Source organism: Brienomyrus brachyistius, chromosome 1 (genome assembly GCF_023856365.1).
Source record: "Brienomyrus brachyistius isolate T26 chromosome 1, BBRACH_0.4, whole genome shotgun sequence".
NCBI lineage: Eukaryota > Metazoa > Chordata > Actinopteri > Osteoglossiformes > Mormyridae > Brienomyrus > Brienomyrus brachyistius.
Genome location: NC_064533.1, coordinates 8,977,988 through 8,995,166, shown reverse-complemented (window position 1 = coordinate 8,995,166; position 17,179 = coordinate 8,977,988). Strand labels below are relative to the sequence as shown.

The following is a 17,179-nucleotide window of genomic DNA, read 5'->3' as shown; positions in this document are numbered from 1 at the left end:
CACTGGGTGACTAAATAAGGTACTTGTTTATCTGCAATCTCGAAAAAGTAGTAGTGTTTCCATAATTCTGGCCACTAGTGTATATAAAAATAAATTAATTAAATTCAGGCTGTGACTATCAGAAAACAGGAATCCCTGGAGCTATGTGGACACCACCTTCCCGGACAAGCTGAAGTCATTCTATGGCTGTTCTGGTGCCCTCAGTGAAGACCTCCACGCCACCCTGGTGAGAGAACACTGCAGGTAACACACACACAGGTTCTCAGGACTCCGCAACAAGTTAGCACCTGCAGCAACAGGACCTGATGGAGTGTGTGGATGGTGAAAATACCCGAGGTTCCAAAAGCCAGTGACAGGAGGCAGAACATAACAACCCAACGAGTCTTCAGTTTTACTCTTTTGTTCGATCAAAGGGAGAGTCTTATCCCAAAGCTCCCCGAGCGTGATTTTCACAACTCCTCTAATAGTTATTTCATTATCTCATGATTAATCAGGATCTCACATTTCATTAGGTAGCCTGCGAATAACTTGTTATGCCTGTAGCATAGCCACGCTCGACAAACATTTCTGATTAATTCTCCGTCCTCGTCCAGTCATCTCGTCCAGTTGACTCTGGTCCAGTCATCTTGTCCATCCTGTCTCCTTTGTCCTCCAGTCTTGGTTAGATGATAGTCGCTCCAGCAACTATCAGCACCCACTGTCACCACCTGCCCTGGGTCACGCTACCCCAACAACGTAAATACGAATCACATCCGTACCGTCACTAAAATGATATTTCTAGCATAAAATGAAGCAAATGTTAAGATAAAGGATTAAATGGGATGAATGGAATAAATGTCACATAAATGCAATCTAGTCTACTAACGCAAGAACCACTCAAGACACTAAACTACTGATACTTAACATGAAAGATTTTTCTTCAACTGTTAACCAGCCGCTAAAGAATACAACAGATTCAGGAATTCATCAGGTTTGTCTCTCACAAGCATCAGCAAGAGTACTAAGGTCCTGTGCTGTATAACTGGCAGGCGTATACCCAGATATCATCAACATCTCGCTGACCCAGTCATTCCACGTAATTCCAGATATTCTGTCATTGTACCATTTCCCAAAAAACCCTAACAGAGCTTCGTTGAATGACTTCTGCCCTATGGTACGCACATCAGTTGCCATGAAATAAATAAAATGGTTTTAATATTCATTAAGACTATAATCCCACGGACTGTAGACCCCCTACGCCTACCGTTTGCCTACTGCCCAAGCTGCTGAGTAATTTTTGCGGTAGCTCTTGCTCTCCACTCTGCCCTGGGGCATCTGACAATAGAAATGCTTATACAATCATGCTCACCCTGGGTTTCACTCAGCCTTTAATACCATCCGGCCCATAAGTTGGTGATGAACCTCGCAGATGTTGTATTGCCTACATACACCTATAACTGGATCTTGGACTCTCTATCTGACAGAGTGCAGGTGGTGAAGTTGGGCAACAAATTGTCTGCTGAATCCACCATAAGGGCTGGGACCCCCCAGGGCTGCTGTCTCAGTCCAAAACTCTTCTCCCTCTACACATTTATCTGCTCATCCACTCAAGCACACAACCTCATTTTAAAATTTGCAGGTGATAGAACCATACTTGGACTTATTAACAAGAGCAATGGAACAGGTGGATGACATCACTGTCTATGGAGAAGAGAAGGCTCTAATCCTGAACCTTGAAAAGACAAAGGAGCTTATCTTGGACTTCCGGAGACGAGCCCCTCCACTGCAGCCACCCTGCATCAAAAGTACTGAGGTGGAGCAGGTCGGCGCCTTCAAGTTCCTAGGACTGCAGTTGTCTAACAACCTGAGCTGGTCAACAAATACCACGGCCACTGCATTTTATAAGACTGTTGAAAAAGGTCTCATAGAGAGCATCCTGGCTACTGTGCAGTCTGGAAACACCACGTAGTGTGAAAGGAAATCTCTGCAGAGAGTCATAAAGAGGGCAGAGAGGATTACAGGTTCACACCTGTCCTCCACAGAGACCCTGTACACCCACTGCTGCCATAATCAGAGACCCCATTCATCCAGGATACTACATCAACACATCAACTCTAGCCAACTACATATGACACTCAGAGCGCTTTATCTATTTTGTCCATTTAATTAACTTTATTGCAAAAAACCGAATGTGCCATTTACTATCTACAATGTCACAGTCTTGTTATGTATCACAGTCTTGTTGTCTTCACATCATGTTTGTTCTGTGATTCTTTATTTTTTTTTAAAAAGAAATTTGACTGAAGGGAACCATGCAAGAATTCCAGTGCACTTCTATACCTAGACAAATGGTAAAGTATCGTTCTGTTCAATTCAAGTTATTTAATTTCAAGCTGAAACACTAATACAGATACTAAGAAGTGTCATCTTTTTAATTAAGAGTACTGGCGCAGATGCCCACCAGGGGTGTGTGTAGGTGCAGTGAACACTCCAGTCGGATTATATATCTGCTTCCCATCTCCAGGGCCACATTTTTCAGTTATTCCTCAAATCTTTCTCAAGCAAAACACAGCATGAGCATTAATAGTGCCCGCGAGAGGAAGGGGCCTATCAATCATGCGATGGTAAGAGTTTATAGAGAGGAGCCTGAGTGGGTCTCACTGAAGTCACTGCGATTTTTCAGAGCCCTCACAAGGACGGAAACGGGCTTTATACGAAACAGGCACCATGACATTGTCTGCTCGTGTTTAGAGTGAACGTCAGGGGTAGAGACGTCTCAGGCTGTTCAGCTGGAATGGGCGTGCAACCTCTGCTCACAGATACGTGCTTCATGAGGCACGGTCTTTAGTGACCAGGAGGTCAGGCAGTGTAGCTCAGTACTGGCCACCTCACAGAGGAGTGCCATGTATGTGATGGAAAGCAACCTCAAGTGAAATAGCCTTTAATTATATACGTGTCCGAGGGCTGTCTGGGGCGAACTGGTGCAGAGTCAGTGCAGAGTGGTCTGCAGCTGACGTTAGACGGGTCTGTGGTCAGGGCTTTAAAGTACCGCCTGCTGATATTCAGCGTGTAAGCAGAACTTCTTCCCAGCACGATCTCTCGCCAGGTGAAGAACAATAAACAGATGTTGAGGAAGATGATAAGAGCATCAGGGGAGAAGCTGGCGGTTCCTGCTGTTCTCATATCTTATTTTCTTACTCCTATTTGCTCTTTTATTACAGTAAACATCTAAATCTGGCCTATTCAAGTTACAGCCCTCAAGATCCAAGCACCGCATGATTTTCCAGCCTTTCTTTACCTATGGAGCCTCTGTGGCCAGTTAGAATAGGAAATTATTAAGCTAACTACCCAGGAGAACTTAAAACACGGTCTGGATTTGGAATCTGAAGAGGCTTAATCTAAATAAATTTGATGGGTCAGTCGGGCAGAGCAGCCCGGACCTTTTCCTTCACGGTGCTCAGCCTACAATTTGCACAATCATGCGAAGGTTTTCATTTGACGAGAGGCACCAAGGTTACGGCCGAAGCATCAGCATAGCACTGGAAAGGCCTCCAAGGTGAGCGGCTGGGCTTAAACGTGGCACAGCGAGGCACCCAGGGCTGAAGCAGCACATATGGCTAGGCTGGGTACCGTCCTCAGCTTAAAAGATTATCTAATTAGGGCCGAGCACTTTAAACACAACCATAAAATGACCAAAGGCCACCAGAAATGACTCTTCACAGGATCATATATTAATATCACACAGCTCTGATGGGAGGGGGGGGGGGTACATATGGCAGGCTGAACTCAGAAACCACGACAGACGTTCCCCACTAGTGTTTCTGCTCACAGAAACAAACACCGAGCTGTTATTTTTTAATCAATTTCCAGGCCTCCAGGAAGCGAATCTGCTCACTTCACCCGCCAGACTGAATAAGCAAAGGGGTTCGTTGAGAAGCTCTCTGTCACCTCTTGGGAAAAAGCCATAGGAACCATGGAAATGACGCTGGATCCATAAACCGCTGCCCATTTAGACACGCACACTAAACGGGTGTCGTAAGCTTAATTTAATTATTCACGACAGGGCTTGTTATCGCACCCCGGGCAGGCGGCACTGAAGCACGACTTCCGCACACGCGAATTAGGAAGCAAAGGATAACAGGTAGCAGCGATGGACGCAGCAGGAATCCTCGTCTTCAGTAACACAGGACTGTGTTGGAGATGCTGCAGGTCTACGAGCCGCAAGGCAAACGTTTACTGACCCGGTTTGGGCAGTAAACACAAACACAGGCAGTGAAACATAGAGTGCTGTTCTGGGCAGCACCTGAGCACATAAGCTAATAACCAGGTCAGTAAAACAAAGCCACATGCTGCAACTGTCTTAAAGCCACAAACTGCAACTGCCTCAAAGCCACACACTGCAACTGCCTCAAAGCCACACACTGCAACTGCCTCAAAGCCACATACTGCAACTGTCTCAAAGCCACACACTGCAACTGCCTCAAAGCCACACACTGCAACTGCCTCAAAGCCACACGCTGCAACTGCCTCAAAGCCACTGCAACAAGTAAATGTGTGTGTGTGTGTGTAGAGATTTCCAGTTAAACTTTAAATATATGGGGAATGAAGGCAGGAGCTGGAATGCCTGTGTAAATTTGTGGGTAATAAATGCTCGTAAGCAGAGTCGCTTCTGAAATCTGCCTGTCAGACGTTGGACGCTGTCCGACAGCTCTTCCCGCTCAGAGTGCTGACTTATTTATGGAGCACACGGCTCTGCTGGCTCAGGCTTAGGGCCATCCTGGCATTGTCTTCAGGAGAAACGTATCGATGATGCGGCCACTGCGCTCCCCCCCCCCGTCAGCCGGCTCTCTGCCTCTGGCCCTCTGAAATATTCACAGGGCTCTTGTTCCACTTCCAGCTTCCACCCAAGACCCAGAAAACCATTAAAGCAGTTCCCAGCTTTAAGCCAAGTCTCAGATATGGATTCAGCTGCAGCCACCCTGCTTGCAATAATAATGAAAGGAACTTTTTAAAATGACGTTGAATTGGGTCACAGAACAGCTATGGGGGGGGGGGGGGTGACCTGATATGATGAATTTGTAAAAAACAGGGAAACAACTTAATGGGACGCCCAATTTAAACAGCCATGCTGTAAGCAGAGTACATTAAGCATAGACTTTTTGTTTCTCATTTACCGGATTAAATGTCATAATCAAACAATTAAAGAGTTACACATCCCTAATAAATTCAACTGTAGCCACTTGTTAATGATACAGATTTAATACAACTTACGTTTGTGTCCTTTGTTCTTTAATTGATCTATGACACAGAAACTTAACAGCAACATAGAAATAGCAGCCAGGGCAGAAGTGTGGAGCAGCCCAGGCTGTCCTCGTTGTGTGAGGACATGACTAATAACTGCCAGATCGTGATGAGTAACTGACACAGAGCAAACTGCTAAGCGTCTCGCTGGCATTTCAAATGAAAATTTCAGGCTCAAAGGCTCCAAAATCTACTAGGCATTCTCAGTCTTACAGTATAAGACATTAACATTGCCATGACACGCCGGATACCCCCTGATTGGTCAAGCTGCATATATATAATAAGGGGAACGCGTCACCTGATTGGCTGGGCAAATGACAGACAAGGCTTAGCCCTCCTCCCCGAGCTGGGACATAATCAGTGGGTCTTCTTTGGATGTCTCATGGCTGCCATTCGTTGTGCTGCTGTTAAACAGTGGCCCATATGATGCACATTCCTTTCCCACCGAGGTCCCCAGTCAACTTCTTATCACCATGGTTACTCAGTCAATGCCGCATGCCAATGACATCACTTTCTCTGTCTGCTGATCCAAAGATGACTGCAGTCAATTATCAATACCTCAGAAGTGACTAAGCAACACGACAGCTCATTTGTGCACGTACACATATTTAAAAAAAAATAATAAAGTGCTCCGAGCTCTGGAATATGAGCATAGATGTCTGATCTCTCTGTACGGATGCGGCAGGTGTGACGATACAGACGGCTTCAAAGTGGCCTGGCTTTATGGTGTACTTAATCAGCGTTGAACAACTCTTGGATGGACCCCACGAGGCTGGTAATAAGCAAGCCATGTGTCTAACAGGAGACCTGGACACACAAGGAAAGATCTCACTTATCAACTGGCAGGGAGGTGAGGAAAGCACTGAATCAACTCAGTCAACTGATCATGGAATAGGGTCTTCATTTGCCTGAAAGGGAAAAAAAACCCCATTGTTTTTAGATAAGTATAACTCAATAAAGATGAAGACAAAGTCCAATCTCCTGGAGATCATTAAGGTCTAGAATAAAAAACATACCACATTGTTGTTCATCTGGAGCAAAACTCGAGTTTCTGCAGCAAAATATGTCAATGGCTTAGAAGCAATGAGGCTTGCTTGGTGCTTTGGTCACAGCCGCTGATGCCTGGGGATGCAACTTCTGATCGACAAACGCTTCACCCAGTTAATCCAGTAGCCGCTGCACTGTCACAGGATGAGGGCTGCCGGAGGCTCACGCGGGTGAACTTTCTTCATTTCATTTCCAAAGCAGAGCGGCTGGGAGTTCCCTAAAATAACAATCACGCACATGGCAGTGCGTCCGTGAAGTTGGGTCCTGAGCCGGTGGGGAAAGATGGACTGTCACTTTATAGGCTAATTACTGTGTCATTTTTTTTCCCCCACTCGCTACACCGCTGTTATACTGCAGAATTATGGCAATTAAGCATCGCCTTGCCAATATCTCAGTGACTGTGGCATCACTCTAGGCAAAAAAACGGAGTCAATCAGCATCGTAAGTCCACTTCGCTGCCGTCTGCCTGCTCCTCTGTCTACATCTGGCAGCATAAATAATTGAATGAAGCATTAGACATCATGTGAAAGAGCCCACTGTTTCACTGAGGTCCGGGCTGATAAACCCTCATTACGACCCCTTATTACACCATAACGTGTAACTACCATCAGCAACAAAAAAATTATTTACAAATTATGGGCACTAATTGCTCTCTAACTGCGGAACCCAAATGCAATCACCTGTAATTACAAATACACATGTAACAATCTCTGCTTGTGCAACAGTCACAAGTACAATGGTGTGGAGGACATAGAGATGTATGTGAGTTTGTTCTGCGTAAACAAAGCACTGAAGAAACACGACGACTGTCTACTAATGATCAGCTTTACTGCCGTTGCAGAGCACAGTGCAGCTATTGCTACTCTCACTTGCATGTCTCTGTCACCGGCGTATATTTTATAAACTATTTCATTTGTTTTCAGCCATTTCCCGTATTCATTCCCCTGTTATTCCTACTCTGAGCCCGATATTCCACAGTCCTCAGTGCTCCGCCTGACATCTGTGCTAATTTGTTTTTTACTGCGTAATTACACAGGATTTACGTGGTGATTCACTCCTAGGCCCTCCCGGCTCCAGCTGGGCTTTCCGCGTCGGATACTTGGCTTTCAGATTGTTGGGAAAGGCGGTTTAAAGCAGCATTTCTGTCATGAAAACCGCTCATGTTTAATAACCTCAGATAGATACTAAATGGAAGACCGATTTGACTATAGTATCAACGAGCTGGGCTCACTGACAGCATAGACGGACTGACAGCATGGGCACACTGACAGCGCAGACAGCACCGATACACTGACAAGCACAGATACACTGGCAGCACAGACACACTGGCAGCACAGACACAGTAATGCTATTCTCTGAATGCTGCCGCTAATCTACACCCCATCTTGCCCATAGCTGTACACTTTTGCAGTATTTTGCACTTGCGGATTAGATGCCAAACTGCACTGTGCAGTTGAGTACTTGTACTTCAAGCAATTACAATAAAGTTGAATCAAATCCAATCTATTCACACATGGCTGTGCAGGGCTCTGGCCTGTGGTACACAGTGATGATGAGTTATCACTGCTCATGTCAGCAGTCGCTCTGCAAGTCCGTTTTTATACTGACTGAACATGGACAATCACAGATATCCCCAAATCCAACACACCGGCAAAGCTGTGCAGATCTGGGGGAGATGGGGCTTGACAGTGGATATGAAGGGCAAGGCACAAATTGACCCAGAATGACCTTAAAATGTATATTTAAAGGTGTGACGGGGGGGGGGGGGGGGGGTTGGGCTGGAAAGCTGGCTGAACCTGGGGGTGGCAGCAAGGATGCAGGAAACTTAATCATATTGGAAAAACGTCACCGTCACCAGTGGGGCACAGACAGATAGCAGTCCCAAGCAGCCCCCCGCCCCCCCAAGGGCTCATCTAAGTGCTTCCTGAAGGAGCCGCTAAAGGCTTCCTCTTTGCTCCACTCAGAATGTCACATGCTGGGATTTTAATGAGCATTACCTTCTAAATGCATTTTAACTTACCGAAGGGTCCCGCGGGGTGTGATCAGGCACTGAGCACAAAAGTGCTGCTAAAGAAGCGAACCGGGCAGCGATGTTCGTGTGGAACCTCGACTCTGTACATGGTTCTTACTCCAGTTCCAGGATAAACCTATGCAATCGTTTGACATCCTGTGTACGTTCCTGCGAGCCAGGATGTCGGCATTAATGAAGAAATCTGGTAAGTGGCACTCCTGCATGGGGGCGGAATGGAAGGCCAGGGCGCGTCTCTTAGAGGCTCCCTTACTGCCTGCTTTCCAAGAACAAATCCTGCTAATCATCAGTTAGGGAGGTATTCCACCTCAAGCCCTGCTATGAGGAACACAGGAATGTGGATAAAAAGTCCCCAGCAGGAGAGCTCAAGGGCCAGAAGATCTGGCTGTTTACACCTTACAAGAGGTGTTTTTCAACTCAGAGAACATGCGCCCGCATGTCTGTGGCCACCTCGCTGCGCAGTTTGAAGCGACGCTGAATTGCAGTGATTCACTGCATGGTAACGAGGCCGCAGACCTAGGAAGCACAAGAGCACTGCGATCCAGAGACTGTGATTCATCCCAGGTTAGGTCAACCTACCAGAACAGCTTTGGTGTCAAAGCAGAAACTGCAGGAGATCCGGATAAAGAACCCGTCCCTTATTTTCAGCAAACAGATACTGAAAAGGGCTGGAATGATAACCTCCAAACACTGCCACTCTCCATGATACATATGTAATCACAGCCATTAGCAGAGTGGCGCCGACATGCTAAGATGGCGAGTGAGATACATTCTAGGTCTTTATTTCTAGGCCAAATGAGATGATGAGGATGGTGTTTGTGTGGTGCAGATGGCATGTGCTGATGAAGGTACGGGACAACAGGATGAAGGGAGCCACCAGTCAAATGTAGCACCAGGGGAAAACAGCACTGGGAGAGACCAGCGCTTGGAGAGAGCAGCACAGGGGGAGAGCTGCACTGGAAGAGAGCAGCGCTGGGAGAGAGCAGCGCTTGGAGAGAGCAGCACAGGGGGAGAGCTGCACTGGGAGAGAGCAGCGCTTGGAGAGAGCAGCACAGGGGGAGAGCTGCGCTGGGAGAGAGTAGCGCTGGGAGAGACCAGCGCTTGGAGAGAGCAGCACAGGGGGAGAACAGCCCTGGGAGAGACTAGAGCTTGGAGAGAGCAGCACAGGAGGAGAGCAGCACTTGGAGAGAGCAGCATTGGGGGAGAGCAACACAGGGGCAGTGCAGCACCATCACTGGCTGATGCCCGTGATTGGTTTATTTCTCTGTACTCACTTCTCAATAGAAAATGGAAGACTTCTCTGTGCAAGATTAGTGCTTTCAGCCTTAATCATGACACATTTGAGCACTATAACAAGCCAGGTCAAAGTGTAACAGCAGACTGAAGACTCATTTCCGTTATTCTGGCAAAACTGATCACACATGATGGCCTGGTCACATGACGTATTGTCAGACAAACACACCAATTGGTCTAAAGTTGAGCTGCCAATCCCAAATCAGTCATCAAAAGGCTATGTTCTATTCTGTCTGTCTAAACAGTGTTTTGGGTCTCGACACATGATGCCGATTGCCTCTCTTATACTCATTTAATGCTGAACTTTACGCAGGACAACTAATACATGTAACAAGAAGAACAATGGGAGCCTTTACAATGAGAGCACGGCGTCAGCAGTAACTGCACCGGGTGCTTCCGGAGGGTTCCACACGATGCCCTTACATTTCATCCGCAATCCTGACCTTGGTTTAATTAACTCCGCTGCAGCCACTTAAATTAAAACATATTAATGAGAGCAAATGACCATATGGTAATGTTTTTGAGCCTAGCAGTGGCATAATCAGATGAGTCTACTGTAAATCTGTACTAGAGGTCAAGAGGAACAGTGTGATTTGTGAAATCAGCAGAGGGTGGCGGAAACAGCAGCACGGGGGCCTGAATAATATGTGGTTTAATTGCAGTTTCTCAGGGACACACTGATCTCTGGAGGACAGCACTGCTGAAGCAGAAGCTGCTTCACTAACACTGCTGCACATCCACACGCTACATGGAGACTTCCGGAAACCAGGAAAAATGCAGCACTCAGCATTCATCCCTGCGGGTAAATAATTCATGACCTATCCCAGGAAGCCAAGGGCAAGGCAGAGGGCATCCTGGACAGGACATCAGTCCGTCACAGGGCACAGGACAGGGGGCATCCTGGACAGGACATCAGTCCGTCACAGGGCACAGGACAGGGGGCATCCTGGACAGGACATCACAGGATACTCTCACTGCAGATGATTTGGAAATACTAATGTTCTCCGGAAGGACTGTGCAGTAGTTCGAGGAAGCCAACCTGAATGTGGGGAGAAGATGCAAATCCACAAGCAGACCTGGATATATATATATATATATATATATATTAAAAAAAAAAAACTTACAACCATGGTCTTGTGAGGCCACAGCGCCACCCACATTGCATGGGGGCTTCTACACTTCATAAATATACTATAGCCTGGTCATAATACGTTCTCTTCAAATGCACAGCGATTTCAGGCATCATCCATCCATCCATCCATCCATCCATCCATCCATCCATCCATCCATCCACTTACCGTGGTTACCCTGGTTAGTATGCATTACTGAAACATCACAAAGGTAAAAGGATAACACTAGTAAAATATGAGTCTACTATCAATATCGCCTCAGAGAGCAGTAAACCTCAGTAGAGCTCAGCTACCCGATTTAAACCGCATGGTTTGCTCCAGAAAGCTTTACAGAACGGCAGACGAGCGCATTCATTCAAAGCTGATAAAGGATGTTTATCCCTGTTTGCCATGTACACAATGTTTCATTCCACTGTAAATATGACAGTGAAGGAGAAGAATGAGTGAGACGGTAATGAGGACGACCTCATGCGGATACACAGGGAGACTCCGTACTGGGCCAGTGTGGAGATTCACAAGCCATTAATACAGCAGCCCGAGACTCAGGCTGACGGATCCCAGGCCAGGTGGCGCTGGCAGCAACCGAATCACACTCTTCCTCACCTGAGGCGGCGTTCCTGTAATGAGGACAGAGGTGCACAATCACGCCATGGGGGTGGGGTCATACTCCTCCATATTCGTCTGTTACACCTGTTTGCAATCGTTGGGTTTTAGTATAGACCAGCTCCTTCTGCTTACCCCCCCCCCCCCCCCCGCCCACCCATGTCAAGTGTCATTTGAAACAAAATGAAAAAGCTTAAGACCATTTTAATATTTCACATTTATGCATTTACAGTCATCGCGCATGTGCCGCCCAGGGGCTGGAGTCTATTCCAGGAGGTTCCAGTCCATCATAGGACACACAGCCAAAAACAACAGGCACCTTGAAGATACCAAAACACCTACATGACACGTCTGCAGAGACAAACTAGTAGGGAAGCAGATTATGCAGATACCCAAGGGAGGGGCCTGTCCTGGAGGAGGGAAGCCACTGTTTCCTTCCCTCTCCATATGTCACCCAGTGTAAATGACACAAAAAAATGACAAATGTGCGACATTTGTGGCAGCAAGCTCAGTATTTGAGATGATCTTCGCAACAGTCCGACATTAAAGCCGGGAGCTGCCGTCAGTTCGATCCGGCACATAAATTACCGGTGACGGATCTCTACGGGTTTCCAATCGATGGTTCCGAGTTGCTTTCTGGCAGCTCCTCGCATTCTGCACCGTTCCTGTTTTCACAGCTGACGGTTATTAATATGTATCGTGGGCAAGAAGAAAAAGTTCACAGACGGGCTTACAAACGAAGGCTGTGCGAAGGACACTGCTTGGGGATTTACCAGCAAGCCAGGGACTGTGCTCAGCTGTGGGAAACTGTGCTAAGCTGTGAGACTGTGCTTAGCTGCTGGACAGTGTTCTCTGCTGTAGGACACTGTGCTCAGCTGTCGGACTGTGTTCTGTTGCCGCACACTGTGCTCAGCTGTCAGACTTCTCAGCTGTTGGACACTGTTCTCTGCTGCAGGACACTGCTTAGCTGTCAGACTGTTTTCAGCTGTTGGACACTGTGCTCAGCTATGGGACACTATGCTCAGGTATGGGACTGTGCTCAGCTGTTGGACACTGTGCTCAGCTGCCGGACACTGTTCTCTGCTGCAGGACACTGCTTAGCTGTCAGACTGTTTACAGCTGTTGGACACTGCTTAGCTATGGGATATTATGCTCAGGTATGGGACTCTGCTCAGCTGTTGGACACGGTACTCAGTTTAGGACACTGTGCTCAGCTATCAGACTGTGCTCAGCTGTGGGACACTGCAAACTGGAGGAGGTTCTGAATGTTAACTGCGCAGATCCATCAACAGCGACTCTCAGAGCTGCATGCTTTAATAATGCCATTACAGAGGAACAGCATCACCCAGACCTTTATACGTTACATAACAAACACACCCAGCTTTCTGTCACTGCAGTTTGGCTCCTAGAAGCTTTCAGGGCAGGAAGTGACACTTCTGGCCTGATATAAACCAACATCCGTAGTGTTGGGAGGAAGCTGGGATGCATCCAGCTGGCAGGGGCCAGGTATCATGTGACAGCTGCCTTCCAATGGCACGCCAGTGGTATTTTAAAGCACATTAGATCTGTATTTAAGCCACAAATGACTGACTGATAACACAATACTCTATTTCACATGCATCCAACAGGAACAAGCAGGAGGCAGCAGAGATGCTGTTTCAGGTACCCTCGCTTATTTGGTAAATGACTTCCGAGTGTTAAAACTCAAGGGAAATTGCAGCAAAAGTAAGAAAGAGCTCAGCCACATGGTTCTGGGCCACTGGAACTCGAATGTAGACCCTGGTACTGACTTTATGTGTCCAGACGAGCAGCATAAAGGGATGTTGGGCCACAGTGTTGACGTTCACCTGCGATTATCACTCCCTTCATTTATTCCACTCTTGTGTCCTATGTGAAGCTTTAGTACCAGAATATAGTGGAGAGACTCAGCCTGGCCCTGCCGTGTTTGTAAGCATCATCTATTAAGGAAGAACGTCCTCTGGGTGCAGCCTTGTCATCCGCTAACGAATCGCTGTTGGTTTATCAAAGGTTAATTGCCGAATAAGGATGGTGCTGTCAATGTTTCATTCTGCCCTTATTTTAGAGAGAGGTGCCGCAGAATCAGCGTGTGAGCGTGACCGTCCTCGGGGCAGGTGGTACGGGGGACAGATTAGCCAAAGAGAAGGAAGCACGCGGTGACCCTTTAAGCAGGACGCCACCCTCTGCGAATAAAACTAGCCGCTATTCCTGTCTCACAAAAAAGTGACATCATAGACGAAGAAAGACGATCAAAGTGTCATCCAGCTACACATCATTTTGCCCTTTATTAAGTAAGGTGTCCAATCAGTGACCACCATTAGATAGAACTCCTTTGTCTTCAGAAGCCCTTCATAGGTTGATGAGTCAAAGGATGTCTTTCTGCACACTATTGTTGTACTGAGCCGCTATGTTTTTGCACTTGCGACCTTCCTGTCAGCTTGAATGAGTCTGGCCATTCTCCCCTGACCTCTCTCATTAACACAGTGTTTTCAGCTTCAGAAATTCCCTCGACTGCTCCTTTTTTTTTTTTTTTTTTTAAATCACACAATTCTCTGTAAATTCTAGACAGTGCAGTGTGTAAAATCCCAGCCTGGTGGCCGGGTTTCTGATATGCTACAACCACCACTTCTGGCACCAACAATCACACCACTTACAAACCCATTTAGATCAATATTCTTAGCTGTCATAATGCTCACTCACACCACGAGCTGAGCTGCAGCCACGCGATTGGCTGTCTGGAATTTACGAGCAGGTGTCCCCTAATAAAGTGGTCCCTGAGTGAAGACACCGTTACCGTGGCAGCAGCTCGAGTCAGTCGACAGTCACAGAGCGCTTGTTCAAATGACCCCCTTCCTGAGTGTAGAATGTCAAAGTATCGAGTCCAGCAAAATTAAAACGATAGGTCAACTTGAACCGTTCAATAACATCGGCAGGAAAGCATACATCATAGATTTTTAATGTCTTTCTCTCGTATATGGAACTGTTTACTCTACAAGAGCTCTGTCCAGGGGTGAACACTCACAGATACCACTGACTTCCATGAAACACAGGGAGATGCTGGTACAGCATGTATTTAAATGCAGAAGAGCAGAGGTCTGTCCCCAGAGAGGCTTCCCTGCGCTGCCACCGTGCTCCACAACGGGACACAGCTTTGCAGAAAAAACAATGATATTCTGCTGCACAGCAAAGCACAATAACTAACACCGCAGATCTGCTGAAAGGAGGTTGGAGACCAGGTTCTCCTTGTGGCTCGGGGGATGTCAGGGACCTTTCAGAAGAGACACCCAAGACGTTATCTTTGTGGGACTAATTAACTTGTCAAAAAAACAAGCCATCAAAGCAAAAGAAAAGAGTAAAATAAAGAGTGTAGCAGCTGTCCCAGGGGAGCCAGTGACCATGCAGTGGGGCCCCACCTCCAGTGCAGTGTCATCCCCCCGCCGCCACTCCAGTTCAGACATGTCGCTTTTTAGTTTCTGTTTCTCCACATTTCGTAGGTGAAACGTTCCCGCGAAGTTTGCGTTCCATTTGCCTTCGGATCCGAGTTTCGGTCACCGAGATTACGTCACATCCGCTAAAAACTCAGGGAAAACCGAGCCAGATGCGTTCCATTTGCTGCAGAAGTAGCAGTACCATGGACCCATATCAAAAAGCAAGATTTTTTGCTTAGCCAGACAAACTGTCGAATTTAAGTACCTCAGTTTAAATGGCCTTTGTCTTCGTTCACTTACAATTAGTCCAAACTACCTTAAATTCGACAAATGATCCGACTAATCATGAAATTTAATTCTATTCTGGTTAATTGTTAGCCATTGTTAGCAATATCAGTTTTACATACTTGTAAAATTTTGTATGCTTTACATACAAATCTGTTTAGCAACACGTCCACAGACAAGTTGGACGGTATAGTGTGTGCGATTTAATGAGCCACAAATGAGAAGTAGTGCTTAAACAGTATAAAACTACAATTTTCCCTTCTGTTGATAAAAGGCGAGATTCTGAACTCGGGATCCTCTCTGCCGCTCCGAGATATTTCTCGGATCTCCGAGAAACGGGAGCGCGTATGTCGTCACTTCCGGCTTCAAAACTCGGAATCTGGCTCGGAATCCGAGTTCCGAGGGCAAATGGAACACAGCATATCTCTCTGGGACGGCCTTCCAGATTACCCTAACCCTAATCCTAACCCTAACCCTCCAAGCATGTGGCCTTATCTTACACAGCCACCGGAGAAATTGCGGATTGTTCATTGCATGTTCAGGGTGAGCAGCGATATGGGACAGCCGGCCTTTCACCCCCCCCCCCTCCCCTCCCCTCCCCTCCCACGGCTCATGTGAGGCAGCCCCTGATTCAGGCCTGATGGCTCTGCAGGGCCAAAGTAAAATGAACCCAGATTCTGCCAGAACTGGTCCAGTTCCCAGTCTCCCACTCCCAGAGGTAGACAGCAGCATTTGCAGGAGTGCCATCGCCAAGCCAGGCAGGGCTGCCTGTGTCCATGATTACTGTATTTCCCAATTCCCAGTCTATCCCTGTACGTATAGCACAGCTAAATGCCTTTAATATACACGTGACCGCAGAGTGAATAAAGCCGTACTGTGGTGATTCACAGCAGGAAGCTGCAAGAGAGCGAATCCCCCAGTGCTCTGTAAGATTAGCGGGTCCGTGGCTTTGCTGCTCCCCGAAGAGCAGCCATTCATTAGCACGCCACCGCTTCCCTGCCAGCTTAGGAACAGCTACATCGAGCTCCACGAAAACATGCTCTTCTGTGGGCTTCAAGGAGTTCCAGTGCCTCTAAACAGCTTTGGCACAATTACTGAGCCCAGGGCAACAGAGTTCACCACTGGGGCATGTGGTTCAGTGGGTTAGCAGACAGCACCTGTGATCAGAAGGTTGCTAGTTCAAATCCCAGGGTCAGCAGAGTGATTTTACCTTGGAGGCCTTACCTCCGAGTTGCTCCCAGGACTGTCTGACACTGCTTTGTCAAAAATAAAAATTGCAAACTAAATAAAATAATGCAAAAAAAAAATATTCAGGCATCAAACCCAATCAAGGTATTGGGCAAGAGCAGCAAAACATCACAGGCAGAAAAGTATCAATGTCTACAGACAGTTTTATTTATGCCTTGAGGGCGATGTGGTTAAGAGAGACATGTGACGTGTCATAGGAGGGTCACAGGGCACGCTAACCACCCGGCACGAGTGGCAGGGCATTATTAATCAGGGTACGCAAGCCGCTAATGCCTGCCAGGCAGGTACATATGAATGGGGCACACACCACCTCCGTGTCTCCTGGCAGGCTCCTCTAAAGCTGCTCATTCTTGGTGGGGCCCCTGGATGAGAATCCTTAAAAGGGTGCTGATGAAAAGTAAAAAAAAAAAAATTAAAAATCAAATGTCCCTTCCAGGCAGCTCAAACCCTGGGGGGTTCAATGACTAGGATCATGATAGCTCTGTGTAATTGGCAGGCAGAAAAACGGCAATTACCAGCGTGAATGTGAGCTGCCCACAGCTGACCCCGGAGCGCCTTGGGAACGCCACGGAAGTTCATGACAGAAAGGTCACATCAGGCGATGGTGGGAATTGCTCCGCTGACACATGCCAGGATCCGCGGCCCCCCATGAGCAGGCTGGCGTTTTCCTGTGAGACGCAGCCCCCAGGAAAGGCCCTCGCTATCCGGGATCATCAAAGGCACTGTCAAGAAAATGTAAAACTCAGGCTTTCCGGGTCTGTCTCCAGCAGCGGGCTGCATACAAATGAGGCCATTATTAATTCTTTAAAACTGTCAAG

At 47.3% G+C, this 17,179-nt stretch overlaps 1 protein-coding gene across 3 annotated transcripts in view; it reads right to left on the bottom strand.

The window, feature by feature from the left end:
* The window catches only part of mgat4c (mgat4 family member C), a 74,108-nt gene that overhangs the window by 11,570 nt on the left and 45,359 nt on the right, over positions 1-17,179 (bottom strand). The window contains exon 4 of one of the 3 annotated variants that reach the window (XM_049015544.1): positions 16,877-17,083. The exons of the other annotated variants lie outside the window; for them this stretch is intronic. Coding sequence (XP_048871501.1) covers positions 16,877-16,940 — 64 coding nt within the window. The 5' untranslated portion in view covers positions 16,941-17,083. The remainder of the gene's footprint in view (positions 1-16,876; positions 17,084-17,179) is intronic. 3 annotated transcript variants of the gene reach the window in all.